This window comes from Uloborus diversus, chromosome 5 (genome assembly GCF_026930045.1).
Source record: "Uloborus diversus isolate 005 chromosome 5, Udiv.v.3.1, whole genome shotgun sequence".
In the NCBI taxonomy this organism is placed as follows: domain Eukaryota; kingdom Metazoa; phylum Arthropoda; class Arachnida; order Araneae; family Uloboridae; genus Uloborus; species Uloborus diversus.
The window spans coordinates 92,332,125-92,344,503 of record NC_072735.1 but is presented as its reverse complement, the minus strand read 5'-3'; the positions used below and the strand labels follow the sequence as shown (position 1 = coordinate 92,344,503).

General features: G+C 36.4%; 1 protein-coding gene across 1 annotated transcript in view; it reads left to right on the top strand.

The window, feature by feature from the left end:
* Positions 1–6,457, top strand: part of LOC129222037 (golgin subfamily A member 6-like protein 26) — a 79,770-nt gene extending 73,313 nt beyond the window's left edge. The window contains exon 8 of the mRNA XM_054856453.1: positions 5,998–6,457. Within this exon, the coding sequence (XP_054712428.1) occupies positions 5,998–6,270 (273 nt within the window). The 3' untranslated portion in view covers positions 6,271–6,457. The remainder of the gene's footprint in view (positions 1–5,997) is intronic.
* Positions 6,458–12,379: the final 5,922 nt, after the last annotated feature.

The window sequence follows — 12,379 nt, the reverse complement described above, 5'->3', positions numbered from 1 at the left end:
CATATTCGAGAAAAAAAATGGCAACAGATCTTTCATCTCAATGATTTTCTTTACGCTATACATTTTAATAAAAGCATTGTTATGGAAAGTTGAGATGAAGCACTGAATAATAATTTGAATGGAGGAAAGCCTTCGAAAAATAGGGATTTGATTTTGAAATCTAAGAGTCATAATTAATAGTTTTTAATTGATATCTCCGCTAATTATTATCGGAGGATTATGTTAAATAGCCAAACATGAAGACGGGAAGATGACGAATCCAACGATACCTGGTTCGATGGTCAGTTCACTGTCGTTCGGGAGAAGAAGCTTGGACATAGATAGATAGATAGATAGATAGATAGATACTCAGATTTTATATGTATAAGATAGTAGAAACCAAATAAGACAATATAATGCATGACAAAAATTGCAGTTACTGCCCTTTACCTGCCCATGGCAGTATTCTAAGTACACAACCTTTAACTGTACATAACACTGCTAACAAAGCAGAGTGTGTCGCCGAAATCGCCATTTCTGGAGTCCTTTCCAAACTAGTCTCTGATCTCGCGAGAGAGTGTTTTCCCGCTGACATCACTACGATTACGATAGTGGCAATTTGATTAGTTCGATGCACCACAATAGTCATCTAGCTGTCGTTTGTCTTGTCTATGCGTGTTGTTCATGAAAGTTGCGACTTGCCATTTAAAAAAAAATACCATATATTCTGGCATTTTGTTTTTACTATCAATAACTTAAATAATTGGTACATGCAACATACCTGCAGCCTGGTGATGGTATCCAAAGAATGCAGTTTCGTCCTTGTTATGGATTTATGAGTCTGGAATACTCAATAACCGATCTAAAGCAGCAATTCCTACAAAAAAAAAAAAAAAAAGCCTCGATACTGGTTCCGTGACGCCTCGGCAAAAAACTCATAGAGAGGAAAATTCGCGATGAAAATCGCTTTCATTTACGTCACTTAAAAGACTAATGCTGGTATTTTTAGAACTGTAGTTAACCAAATGTGTTAACACAGATCGAGGGCGAAATCAAAAGTTAATTTTCTAGTTAGCACTCTTTCTTTCTCCCGACCTCCCCCCCCCCCGGAAGCAACACGCTCTTTTCGGCGAACAATTATGCTGTCAAATAAAGGAAACATAAGAGGTAGTGAGAAGCAAAGGGGTGCAAGTGGCAAAATTAAAAATTTGGAAATGACCAGTACAAATGGTAGGTGAACCCCTTCTCTGTCTTGGGGCAAGAGATAGTACTAGTAGCCCTGGTAGGTGCTGCTGTACAGTATGATTTAGAAAAAAAAATCAATGAAAGCCTACCTAGGACGTACTCTTTATACGCGTTTTACTCAAAACTTGAAAATGTCCAATTGAATCCCTTTGCTTCTCACTGCCTCATATTTCAAAAAAGAAAAATAAGAAGCGTAGATATTAACAAATATTAATTTTTTTCATACTATTCTAAAGAACACTGATGACAAAATTTTCGTTTATTAAATACACTGTTGGCCACACAAAATGCAACACAAAAAGGAGCAGTCAGAATGAAACGAAATTTTACACACATGATGACAGCATTGATATTAGAAAGATATTACAAAATGAAAACAAAATGATATTTTATTCCTGGAAAATATTAAAAAATTGAATTATTTGGAAATCCCAAATAATATGGAGGTTTAAGTATTCTGTTGAGTCACGTGTCTAGCGTGCATATACGAGACGAGAGAATTGAGGCATAGCAGTCTCGTACGATGTCTTACTTCATCTCGTACCACAGTTACTGTAAACTTCCCTCTAATTAGATCAAACACTTAGGATGTCCAATTTACCATATCAAGCTCCAGATATGCTCGGTTTGTGACAAATCACGGCATCGTGCCAGCCAGAGAAGGTGATAATGTGGAAGAGGAAGCCACCTGACACCCTTTCTGTGTGTGACCAAGCATTGTCCTGTTAAGAAATGACTCTTGGGAGCCCCCCCCCCCCCCCCCGCATGAGTGCCAACACATGAAGCATTACACAAGGGCTGTTACAGTGCTGTGAATCAATGTAAGGGGGGACCATGTTTCATATACGATAGCACCCCAGAACGTCACTCCAGTTGGGGGTGCGGTGAGCTGTAGAAAAGCCAAGGCTTTATTAGGGCATTCACACTGTCGTATCAACTTGAAGTACTATCAAAATCGAAGTAATTTGCTTGCAACTGAATGGATCCAGATCCAGAGGTGCCCCCCTAAGAGCAAGAGCGCACCCCTTAAATATCGCAAAGACCCCCCCAAAAACAGAGCCCCCAAAAAAGTGAAAAATACCCCTCAAAACACCCCCTTCCTAAAATTTTCAATGCCGCTTTCTGCGCCATGACCCCTCTAGGTGGGCACCCCTGCCAGATCGTCTTTAGTGAGGAATTCAAATCGAACTTGGGCAATGATGACACTTTTGTACATTTTTGGAGAACCCGATGTGATAATGTTTTTGCTTTTCAGTAATTGTCAACTACCACTTGCCAATGTAGCACGGGCGCCCATATGCCAAATTTTAAGGAGGGGCTCAGATATTTTCCCCACGTTTTAGCAGGATATTTTCAGCATAGCAACCGATATCAATGCAGATTAGAGTTATTAAAGTTTGACATTTTTAATAAATTATTCATTGATGGCTGGAGAAGAAATGTTTTTACATTTTTGCAAAGAAAAAAGCACTGAAAGCAAGGAAGTTCTAATTTCTAAGGGGGGCTTGAGCTCCCCCTTGCTCCCCTATATGGGCGTCCTTGCAATGTAGTGAACAATAACTTATTGAAAAAATCAATTGGTTTTGGAGTAAAATATCTTGAGATGGCATTTTCATATCAGTGAAATTTTCCTCTATTTCTGACAACACTAGAATAAAAGAAAATCAGGTTATGCAGTGTCAGTTGAATATGTGATGGATGTGTTTTTTTCCTACATTTCTAAAGTACACAGACAACAAAATTTTCATTCATTAATTTCAGAGGCGTAGCTAGACCCGACTTTCGGGGGGGGGGGGGGGGGTTCTTCTTATATATATATATATATATATATATATATATATATATACAGTGAAACCTGTGTAAGTTGACCACTTGCGGTGCAGTACTTAGGTGGTCAACTTATAGAGGGTAGTAATGAAAGCTTTTTTTTTTTTTGTCATTTCTTGTCCTATGCAATTTTTTCAACTAATTGGAATACTTTAAACTTACTTTCTTTGTTTAACATTACTTTAAAACAATAAGAAAAAATGTTGTTTAAATAGTTTTAGAGATTAAATTTTTGTGAATCGATCAAAAAAAAAAAAAAAATTGCCTCATTGCTTATGAAAAAGTACTTACTCGATATTAACAATTCCTAAAAATTCATAACAAGTCAAAAGTGACTCAAATTCTTCATTTGATTTTTTCTTGTACATTTGTAACTATGGTAATCTACTTTTCAACAAAATAACTCTTTATTGAAGTTCGGCTCATTTTCTGCGACTTAACATTAGCCCAATGTTTTTCGATGGAAGCATAAATGTTCATATGTTTTTCTAAAATGGGTTTGGTTACTTATTTGAGGCATAAATGATGAAACGTTTAGTACAATCTAATGCTTTTGCATAGTGGTCAACTTACAAAGGGTTTTTTACACTACTCCAAACCAAAGCTGGTGTATATTAGTGGTCAAGATAGACAGGTGGTCAAGATAGGGAGGTGGTCAAGTTACAGAGGTTTTCCTTCATTATATAAGATAGGACTAATTCCGTTCCTGACAAAAGCGGTCAACTTAGACAGGTGGTCAACTTACAAAGGTAGTCAACTTTACAGGTTTTGCTGTATATGTATATGTGTGTGTGTGTGTGTAAATTTTTTTAGTATTAAAAAAAATAAGAGGAAGGTGAATCTTACATACTTTGGAATGGGGTGCTTCAATTCCGATACTTGTGTCAAACAAAACAAAAGCAAAGAATTTTTTTTTAATGTTATGGAAAATTCAACTTTTTTTTCTTTTTCCTCCATTTAATTTAAAGTGAAATTTTCTAGCAACGTCTTGTCAAAACCAGTCCATCCGAATCGGGGGGAAGTCAAATATCTGATGAGCGTGTTCCGTTCATTGTGACTGCTTAAATTAGAGACTAACACACATCTACAAAAGCTAGCATCCCTGAAAGCTAATAGATACTTTCATTTCCCGCCTGTAAACTGGATGTTTGACTTTCAATCTCATCGGTGGTCAGACTATAAAGATATTATATTTATAAAGATATATCTATAAAGATATTTATTTTTAATTTTATTAGCTGCTTTAGAATTTACGTAAATATCTATTTGAGAGAGCAACAGCAATTTTCGTGTATTATAAACAGAAGTCTTTTTTATTTTCTACTTTTTAATCCGAACCAAGCTAATAGAAATAATCTAGATTCATCTCGTTTTTAAACATTTTATTCATGTAATGCTATGCAGTTTTTCTTTTGAATTAAAATAAAATTACCTTCAGAAGGGTCCGATGGGACTAACGCTGCTTTGCAGACTGTACTTCGTTTTCTTCAGACGACGTTAACTTTCTCCAATCCTTTTCGTCATTTTAATTTTTTTCTTTGAGTTGAAAAAAGCTTGTTATCGGTCTTGTTCGTTTCATTATGCAACAACTTTCACTTAGAATGTACTACTTTAAACAGACTGTACGTTTCCAAAAGAATACGCAGTAAATACTGGCTGAAGAATCAATGTGATTGCAATGGATACTCTGGTTAGCAAAGGTAGTTTTGACTATGACTCATAAAATTAAACATATTTAACAATTTGCAGAATCCATCACAAAGAAAGGCTGCCTATACGTGGATTTAACAAACAATCTCATTTCTAAAGCAAAGTGTCAAATTTCACTCAATTATCAAAAAATTGTCGCAGCAGAGGGAGACGTCTTTATACTGGAGAGTCACTCATGGAGCAGATTTAGAATGGCATTGGGGGAGGGGGGGGAGCGAAGTGAGTTTTTGACCTTTGTTACACAGAAAAAAGTCGTAGTGATTTTTTTTCTTTTTTTTCTCTTTCCTCTTCTTTTTCCCTTTTTTTTGAGACTAACGTTTCGGGGGGGGGTTGTCCCCAAATCCCCCCCCCTTAGCTACGCCCCTGATTAATTTCCCACTAAAATTATTTTTTTCTAGAGTTTGTCTTTGAGGTCTCGTTGTATCAGGTTTCAGAATCACAGCTTTTCTGTTAACAGTTCTCTGGAATTTTCTTGCCTGACATTGCACCATCTAATTTCCCTGTGCATTGATCGCCACCACATGTTTTCTGACGGACATAACTTGAAAATTTGACCAATATCCAAAATGCCATCTCCAGATATTTTTCTGGAAAACCAGTTGATTTTTATCGACCCAGAATTTTAAATTTAAAAAAAAATGAACGCTAGATGATAAAGAATGCTGATAACGGAAGAAAATTATTATTTATTAAAAATAAAAAATAAAAATAAAAATTGGTATGGCATTGTTTCGAGAACACGATATTAGTTTCTTGTACCCCTTATGTTTTGGAAACATTATTTAGATTATAAACGTTATAAATCTTTTGACTTTCAAACTATTTCGTGTAAAGTATGACCGAACATTTTTGCAGACTCAACAAAAATTGCTAAGGGAGAATTAAACTAGGGGCACCCCACCCACCCACCCACCCCTTTAGAGCAAGTGCGCACACCCCCCTCCATAATAGCGCGAGGATCCCCCCCTCAAATCAAGAGCCCCCTCAAAAAGTGAAAAAATACCCCTGAAACTCTCCCCCCTTGTTAAAAATTTCAATGGCGCAGTCCTGCACCATGACCCCCCCCCCCCCCCCCGCCCCCTCTCTAGGTTGGCACCCCTGATTAAACTAACTGTATGGAGACTTATTTATTCTATAAATAATATTGCACTCCTCTAGCAGCCTAGGATTCAGATCCCGTTTAAACGTATTCGAAATGTAAAGAAGGCGATGTGTTTATGCGAAGTTCTTTTACAGAAATACGTGAAACTGGAGAAAGAGTCCCGTGAAGAGACGGCTCGATTGAAGGAAGAAATCGAAAAGTTGCGAAATGGGGTTACTCGAGATGACAACCACCCCTTGTTATTATTGCTCGATCGTCCCGACGAAGAATCGCATACAGAGCTTAAAAGGAAGAGGCTAGAACCGAAACATTTCAGTCCAAGAAAGAATCCCGTCAAGGCAATGGAGCCACGAATTTTGCCTAAAAAGAAATTATTCAATCCGAACTTAAACTATTTTGAAAAATAGGATGTAACTGAACTTTTGTATATATGAAGTTATCTTTTTTCCCCTTGCTGAATCTACTGATTTTAAGGTGCATATTCTTCAGCATAGAATAAACATCGGACTCGCCTTTTCCCCTACAATGTCTGTTTGCCTTTTTTGTTATTGGTTTTGAAACACCCGGAATAAGTGATAAGTATTATATTTCTAAATAAATCCTGATCTATCTGTATTTAGAACAGCATTCTGTAGTACTTGTTACTAAACAAGTAGAAATACACAACACTGATATGAAGTTAACTCATAAGTAAAAATAAAAATTCATCTGGCTTTCTTCACTACCACTAACAGTACAAAAAACTGCTGTGAAAGGTAAGTCGTTAGAAATAGACGGGTTCAATGTCTGTCACTGATGCAGTCTAATATTCAGTGAAGGTATTCTCTTCAGTCTCCAGAACGATTTATCGTACGAAATACCTACAAGCACCATTTTTCACTCTCAGATTTTCGAATAACTGTAAATTCATCTGTAAGGCACCTCCATTTCAACTTGATTCATAAAGGTAAATAACGCTTGAGCAAAGCCCTTGAAAATATCAATGAAGTCTGTATTAACTGGAGCTTAAGTTTTGCTGTCAAGAGAAGGTACGAAAGCGTTTTTCATAGCTTAGGAAAATTTCTTCATTCAATAACGTTTAAATCCAAAATCCTCATATAAATAATAGCCGATGATAAAGTAACCCGCGTGTTTCAACAATGAAACTCGCGCCACGGCATAATAATTTGATCATTCGGAACTCCAGCGCTCGAATACGCTACCTTGCGGTGATTTACAAAACTGCAAATGAAACTAAAACATTGCCACGTTGCGTTCCACGTGTGTCTGTTGACGTAAACACAGGCAGTTTGTTCTGAGTATTTATTAACGCAATCGATGTGTCTTAGTTTGCTTTCAGCTACAGAAATTAATTCGTCCCTTAGTAGTATTCTCGAGCTTCTCAAAATAATGTTAGTTTTCATTATTTCCTTAATAATTGGTGAAAGCGAAAATTTTGGATTAACAAACTTGGATAACGTTATACAAGGTAAAAAATTTTATTGTTTTGTATGAATTCGTAAGAATATGGGTTTTTTTTAAATCTTAAATTAATTAAACTTACCATATTTTACAGCAGCAATTAGTTGGAATGGACAGTATGCGAAATATTTTCTTGAATATATTATCGTAGAACAAAATGAATAACCGTGAAAGAATTTACTTTATTCCTTTTATTCTCAGCTGAAAGGTTTCGCCAAATTTGTTTAGGGTTGTAGTTTTAGTATTGTGCGAGCAAAGAAGCCTTGGCGAGATTTCGCGTTTTTAGTTAAACCATTTTTAATTGTTATCATGAGTGGAATAAAATGGTAGTAAGATTACAGAATTCGATAAGTGAAAAGAAATAATGGTCAATCAACTGAAAAGAAAACTACCACCATATATCCGTGAGAATTTTGTTGATGATTTGCATAACATGACACAATTAAATCGTAACTCAGAAATTAGAAAAATCGAAACAGAACATTTTTAAATTAACCGATTCGGGAATTCGAGAAAAATAACTCAGCTACAAATGGAAAACAATAAGCGCTAGCCAAGCAAGGCAAAAAAGTATCATCTTCTTTCGATAACAATTTGTAATGTCATATTGAATTTTCTAGCATTAATTGTTATTCTTGTCAGGCCACAATTATTATTTAGTTTTATCAAGAATTGATAAATATCGAATTCAACATCGTGGAAATAGCTGCTTAGAACTATGAACTACGTAGTTTGCATTAATATTTGACGTTTAGTAATGCTTCTTGAATTCTCATTTCTTTCTACGTGGGCCAGAATATCCACAAGACTTTGAAAATTAATTTAAAAAGAATAAAGCGAAAAAATCATACGTACGAACAAAAATCACAACACTTTTAGCATTTTCTTCGTTACCATGTGCGTTTGTTTTAGTTTTTAAGTCCGCCATTAGACAGTGACTTCAGTGCCCCCTATAGTTCGTTGGAGTTGCGAATATGTTTTGGTAATGTTTAACATGCAGGGATATGCTTTATCGTGACAAGGCTGAACTCGATCCGGTGACTTAACTGTTTTACTGGTAAGACTGTCACTTTAGGAGAATAAAAAAACTTAAAATTGTCAACAATAACCACTGTCTACTGGAGTTAATGTTTAATCTACTGGAGAGTTAGGGTTAAACTACCAAATTTAACTTAAACTACAAAATATCACCAAATAGGCAATCGCTACGTTCAAATATACATAGAAGCAAATTTTCACCCGTCATACCATGACCGGCGACTTTCTAGTAATAATAATAATAATAAATTAATAAACACCGTTTTAGCAATAAATTAATCCGAACGGAATTGCGTTCGACCCCCCGTGATCATCAATTCAAAACTTTCATTCATCCAAAGCAGACACAGTGGAACAACTACATTACGAGGGTGAAAAGAAGAGTTCTCGGCCTGACACAGAACTGTCACTTGTCATTAATTCGTATGGGAAGTTTCAACTTGGTCTCTCAAGTATTTTTTTGCACGAATTTTTCCGTTGACGCCTTGCGTGTTTTTCTTTAAAATGGAAAAACTTGAATATCGCGCTGTCATAAAATTCTTCGTTTTAAATGGATTAACCCCGTAGGAAAGCCATGCCGAGTTGAACAACATCTGTGGGGACTCGACTCCTTCCATGTTTCATGGCAACCGTTAAAAAGTGGACAACTGATTTTAAATGCGGTAGCACGCCCCTCGAAGATGGCCAACTGCCCGAAGTGAATCGCTGCGAAAATCCGCAACCACAGCGGAAAATCATCGAAAAAGTACATAATATCGTGTTGGAGAACAGGCGAGTAAAGGTGAGTGAGAGAAAGCTGAGGCTGTGGTCATATCGGAAAAAAGAAACCATTGAGAAGAGATAAAATGGAGGGAGTGAAGACTTTCATTCATGAAACCTGAACCCCAAGTCACGTGAGAGATTTTAAAGCAAAGCATTAGAACAAACCAGATTTCTTTCGCTTGTTTCACGCGAAACGTACTAACCATTCGTCGTTGTTGAGTCACGTGACTTGGGGTCTTTGGGTCAGCTTTTGCTAAGCCAATTATTAGACTTCCTCCCCCCCCCCCCCATTTTAATTCCCGCTCTAAATGTGAAACATCTTGCGTAAAGAATTGGGGATGCGAAAACTGCGCATGATGTGTGCCGCATTTGATGAATGCCGGTCAAAAGCAGATGCGCAAAGGATTTTCTCAGCAATGTTTGGGCCGTTTCAATTGGGATTTGAATAACTTTGTGCATTAACTTGTCACTATGGATGAGACATGGGTTCACCATTACACGCCAGAAATGAAACGATAACTGAAATAGCGGGTGGAAGCCGGCGTTCAGTACCAAAACAGAGAAATTGATCCACCTGTCGGAATGTTTTCGCCAGCGTGTTTTGGAGTGCGAAAGGCAGCCTGAGGACAAAGTAATTAAAGACAAATATTACTTTTATCTTTTTGACCAGCTGGATTGCAGAAGAAAAAAAGAATCATCTTCACCAGGAGAACGCACCAGTTCACAAGGGTGCGTTGACGATGGGTACATTGCCGAGTTTGAGGTATGATTTTTTCGGCTATCCCTTCCACACCTTCAGACTCCCATTACTTCCAAACTTGCAGAAATTTATTTCTAGAAAAGGCTTAAGATTAATATTTTTTTTCGCCCCCAGACTCGACTTCCGGAAAGGAGTCGCCAGGGAAACTTTGTTGAAGTCAAGGGAGATTATGTAGCAAAATAAATCCATTTTTAAACTGAAAATCGCAGTCTTTCATTGTCAGGCCCAGACCTTTTCATCTTACCCTTGTATATCCCTGAAGTGAGAGAGAGATGTTTTGGGTCTGCGTTGGATCATAACCGCGGTTTAGCAAAACGTATTTTTTTCAAATACACGTTAGCGATAAGGCAAAAAAAAAACTTGAATTCTAAGCATTAAGGATGCATTTTTAGAATGTTTTGGAAGAATAAAGGTTAAACTTTAGAAGGGATGAAAAAGACTTTACAAAGAAAATTTTAAAACAGAACTGAAAGAACTCAAATCAAAGGATACGCTGAGTCCTTTTATATTTCCAGGAAGATGAAGAATTTGGAATATAGAAATAGATACTTTATATTGAGATGTTCAATGCCCAAAACTGTACTTAGCGTATTAAGAGAAACTCGATTTTCAAATAACTCTTACGCCTCATCCGCACTCTTGCACGAGACCCCGTTACAGTGCGAAATAGAGAATTTTGGAGGGAGCTCTTTCAGGGACGCCCAAATAGGGGGGCAAGGGGGGGCTCGCCCCCCCCCTTGAAATTCGAACTTCCTTGCTTTTAGTACTTTTTTCTTTGCAAAAATGTAAAAACATTTCTTTTCCAGCCATTAATGAATAAATTATTAAAAATGTCAAATTTTAATGACTCTAATCTGCCCTGAAATCGGTTTTTCACGTGGAATATATCCAGCTAAGCCACAGGGAAAATATTTGAGCCCCCCCTTTCAACTTTGCATATGGGCGCCCATGAGCTCTTTGCTTGCCTTGCCTCGTCATGGTCTCGTCTCGTGGCGTCTCTGTTTTCTGGGGAAAACTCAACACAAGTCAAAGGATTGCGAGAGCTACTGCAGCGCCATGAATAGCGCCGTCATCTGTCCGAGCGCGGAATTTGCTTTGGTTTGTTTTTAGCAAGCATAGCTGATTTCTTCGCTCTTTGCTGCTCGTTATGGCTGGAAATATATTTAATATTGTATGAACAAGTTGCTTATCATTTTCTGTTTTTGATTTAACTTTACAATTAACTAGGAAATGTTAGTGTTATAAGTTTTATTTTAGTACATTTATAGGAAATACTCAATTTTGCAAAACTCCTAAAATATTAAGTATTCTTAATCAAGCTTAAAAGGAATTTGTAAAACTTAATTCTCAGGTTTTAGCTTAATTTTCCCTGTACTTTTAATAATTCACCTGTACTTAAAAGAGCATTATTAAAATGAGTTAATTCAGTTCAACTGCCTGAAAAAAAATGTTTTTGACAGTACGTACTCATTAAATTCATAAGATTTTTAGCTGATTTACGTATTGCTATGTACATATTGCAATACGTATCCCTGTTGCAATACGTTGAATCCCTGTAGAGTCGGAGTCGGACTGATTTTGGCGTAAGTCGTTAGAAAATAGGCCGACTCCGACTCTGTACTTCTTTTTTTTTTTCTTTAATTTTCAGACTCTCCTTGCATTTATTTAAAAAACTGACTACCCATTGGTTCGATTATGCAGAGTGTTCCGTTTTAACCTTCAAGACCTTTATTTTCGCAGCCGTTAGTCCTAGATGTATACTTCCAACTGCAAAAATGTTCAAAATCAGATGCAGAGTTCAGGTATTGAAAGTTAGAAGCAAAAATAAAAATGAATAAAAAAATACGAAATTTAATTTTTTATACGGGCCCTAGGTCCCCTAACTAATATTTAGAGAAATTATCTCCAGTGAAAACTATTAATGACACAAAAAAAAACTTGACACTTGTGCGACCAAAACGCAAGGAGATGTTCCAGTTTAAAGTTTAAGGGACCATACAGAAGATGAGATTGGAACTTATTGCTCTTTCAGAAGAATGACAGGTCTTCAAAGTATGAAAAACAAGATATTTATATTTTTCATTGCTATTCAAAAATAGATGCAAATGTAATGCCGTGATACGCAAAAACACACCACAAAATCTAGAACAATTTGAAAAATCACACTCTATGCACAAAGGTAATTTCAAACATTTGTTAACCACTATATTTTCCCCCAAAAGATGTTATTGACGGCGAGTGAAAAGTGGTGTAAGTCACAAAACGCTGCGTTTCATAGCTCGATGAATATATGTCGTATTAAATTCAAACTTGTTGTGTTGGAATTTTTTTTTCAATGGAAATTATTTCCCTAAATATAAGTTAGGGGACCTTGGGCCCGTATAAAAGTTACATTTTGTATTTTTTGACTCATTTTTATTTTTACTTCAAACTTTTAATATCTTAACCCTGCATCTGATTTTGAAAATTTTTGCAATTAGAAGTATGCATCTAGG